The sequence below is a fragment of the Etheostoma spectabile genome, chromosome 22, assembly GCF_008692095.1.
Source record: "Etheostoma spectabile isolate EspeVRDwgs_2016 chromosome 22, UIUC_Espe_1.0, whole genome shotgun sequence".
In the NCBI taxonomy this organism is placed as follows: Eukaryota; Metazoa; Chordata; class Actinopteri; order Perciformes; family Percidae; genus Etheostoma; species Etheostoma spectabile.
Window position 1 is genome coordinate 12,021,582 of NC_045754.1, and position 3,319 is coordinate 12,024,900.

Here is a 3,319-nt window from a genome sequence, read left to right on the forward strand (position 1 = left end):
AGAGAGAGAGAGAGAGAGAGACAGAGTGGTAACAACAGAAAGAGCAAAACAGTGAAAAATTGTTGCGAGGAAGAAATCAAAATCTATTTTCTAATTAGCAAATGTGCAGGAAGAAAATGAGGGAAAGGGACGTATAGTACACATTGTGATAGAAAGTGAAAAGAACTTGCTCAAAAACAAACAGAGCTGCCATAGTAACAAACACGGCTGGCCAGAAATCCAGCAACAGTACACTGCTGGGAGGGACTCCAAAATTAGCCACGCCATATAACAAGGCTTTTCATGGCGAGGTTCACTCTAAATTAATGTGAACTCATTTGTTCAGGAGGGGGTCCAGAGCGGGTCAGCACTGACCACATGTATAGTGTCTGTAAAGGGCCACACATTCCTCCCCTGAATGACAGACATTTACAGGTAAACAGGAGTGGAAATGTGATATGACTCCACTCCATTTATAGCCCAGTGTACCTGCCTTGGCAGCAGATCACCATGTTTGTGGAGGAGCTCGGAGGTTTTGCGCCTTTTTCCGTAGCCAGAACGTTCGCTTCACACATCCTTATTACACTGGTCAGAGTGTGTGTGAGGAGAGGGGGAGGTATGGGTGCCAAGCAATCCATCACACCACACACAAGGCCCACTTTATGGGAATTAAAGCAGTATGTGTGCATGTGTGTGTGCGCACACGTGTTGTCATGGGTATATGGTAAGACTTGCCAGAAAGAGCGAGTGCGTGTGTCTTTTGAGCTCCTCTGCGTGTTCTACGCGCTGTGTTATTTTGTGTGTGCGGTTGTGTGCGTAGGCAGATTTTGAAGAATGCAAGATGGGAAGCCGGCCCATATTTTCAAGCAGTGGATGGTAAACAACCTCTGGGTTCAACGAGTTTTGAAGCAGCTGGAAAAAATTGTGGAGGGAGAGCAGCGAGGCTGCACAGCGCCTCAGCCTCAGCAGGAAAAAGCAAACCCTAACAAGCACCCCCTAACGAAATCAAACAAATGTTACTCAAGGATTCCTGTCATAAAATATCAACTAATTCCCACAGGGTTTTGTTTCTAGCCATGTGGATGCAAATTGTGGGGAATTTGGAATCTGACCAATAACTATATGGGAGAAAAATGAGCATCACCTTGGGAGGACTTCCATTCTCCTCTGGCGGCGGGGGCAGAGAATGTGTCTTGTTGTTGGCGGGTGGTGGTTCCACGTGGTACTCATTGTAGTTGCGGAAGCAGCAGAAGAATGGGCTGAAAATGCTCCGGCTGCGATGCTTCTTTAGGCTGCTGTTGGACTGGGAGACTGTAAGAGATAATGAAAGAAAGAGGGAGGTTATTTTGATATGCCAGCCAGTGGTGGAGGAAGCATTCAGAAGTTGTACTTAAGTAGCAATAAAACATTGTAAAAATGCTCTGTTACAGGTAAAATTTCAGCATTAAGAATGTTACAAATACTTTAACATTTTAGGAAATACGATTTTTTTCGCTTTCTCTTGGAAAATTAAAGGAAAAGATTGATAGCCTACCTCTCTCATATCTGTCCGTACAATGTAAAGTTACAGCTAACAGACAGTTAGCTTAGGTTAGGCCAGAATAAGATAGCCTCTGTTCAAAGTAATACACTATAAAAAAGACAAATTGTTGTTTTAACATTTCTAAGCCCATAATTAAGCTAAGTGTCCTATAGCTTCATATTTAACAAGCAGATATGAAAGTGGTATCAATCAAAATGGATTGAATGTAAAGTGCTCAATGAAGACAGATAGCACCTTTGAGAGTTAGATATAATTGAATATACTGTTTAATTGTATATACAAGTCCTCAGATGTTTTCTTTTAATTTTGTGTGTAGAGAATTATACCATGCTTCATAAGTAATATTATGTTTTGTTGGTAAAAAAAAAACCTTCAATTTTAAAAATAACTAGAACTGTCAAATAAATACAATGGAATAAAATAAATAAAAACTGACATTATTACATTTACTGTGTTTATGCCAACACATAACAGTAGGTATCATACAGTGTGTTTAAAAGCCTTTGAAGAAAGAGACAGAAGGGACATTCAACGTTGCAGACTGACTGTTTCACATGCATCATTGCATAATCGTGACAAAAGGGGCCGAGATGTATGTTGTACAGCACAGCGAGGGAGCACAGGGACAAAAATAACCATCCCTGGAGTGTCCTTTGGGAAGGTAGTCCAGTTAATTAACATCAAGAAAGAAGGAGAGAGCAAGATTAATATCAAATATGTGAGAGAAAGAGGCAGAACATATGACAATAAAAGAAAGAAGAGATCCCTAATGTCCAATCAACACTGACTATCAGTGTACACATGTAGTTGATTCTATATTTGAAACCATTTCTATTATTTGACAATAACCTATGCTTGGTAGGCAGGGTTGATCAGTGGAAGATCCGGGGAGAAAACATATACAGGGCCCATAGGTCCCTGGTTACATAATTCTTCCTTCACTGCCTTCAAAACCTATGGCCTGCTTTCAAACTGACAGAAGAAGGAAAAAAACGGCTTGAATGGTCTGTAGGCCTCCATAAATGTTCCGTCACAGATTATAATTTTTATATATTTCCTGTATTATATTTTCTGTGAGGACGAGTGGATAAAAATAGAAATTTGGAAAGCTCTAGTACAAAGGCTAAATCTGACAGTGCAATCATCCTGAGGTGTTCTTAAAGTAGAAAGTCTGCCAGTTTAATTGCTTTGAAGGTAATTTCTAGGCATAGAAATCCCAAATCTGTTCAGGACTTTGAAGTGTCCATGGGCTGACTTTAGCTGGAATCATCATTTTGGTGCCTTGGAGCGGCCATCACACATCATCCCTATTTGCTGTCGTCTTGTTAACGTGTTCATACATTCGTGTGACACATTCGGCCCAGTTGGCCATGCATGCTGAGGCTGTGTGCAGCCTACTCGTGTTCTGAGAGCCTTCACATTGACGTCTGGAACTATCCTCGGGTTGCTACTACTGCATCTGACAGGCTGCTGGCAGTTCGTCTTCTGTCACTATATAACCTGCGTGATGATTGAAGGAGATGTTCTGTCTTTGTAGACCTGATGCACTTACTGCTGCTACAGCAAACTGATAAAAGTACACTGACAAGAAGTATGGACTGTATATTTCTCTGTCTGGGGATTTAAAAGTAAACTTGAATGTTTATCGTTATGAGCATAGCTGTACGCAATAGGAATTCATCTGATTAGAGAAAGGGAAAAACAACACACACTGAAAGCATTAACCCCATTAGAGCAAGGTTACTAAACACACACACACACACACACACACACACACACACACACACACACACACAC

General features: G+C 41.1%; 1 protein-coding gene across 3 annotated transcripts in view; it reads right to left on the reverse strand.

Moving 5' to 3' along the window:
• The window catches only part of ctdspla (CTD (carboxy-terminal domain, RNA polymerase II, polypeptide A) small phosphatase-like a), a 29,914-nt gene that overhangs the window by 10,832 nt on the left and 15,763 nt on the right, over positions 1–3,319 (reverse strand). For all 3 annotated transcript variants that reach the window (XM_032504377.1, XM_032504378.1, XM_032504376.1), the window contains exon 2: positions 1,124–1,290. In XM_032504377.1, coding sequence (XP_032360268.1) covers positions 1,124–1,290 — 167 coding nt within the window. The remainder of the gene's footprint in view (positions 1–1,123; positions 1,291–3,319) is intronic.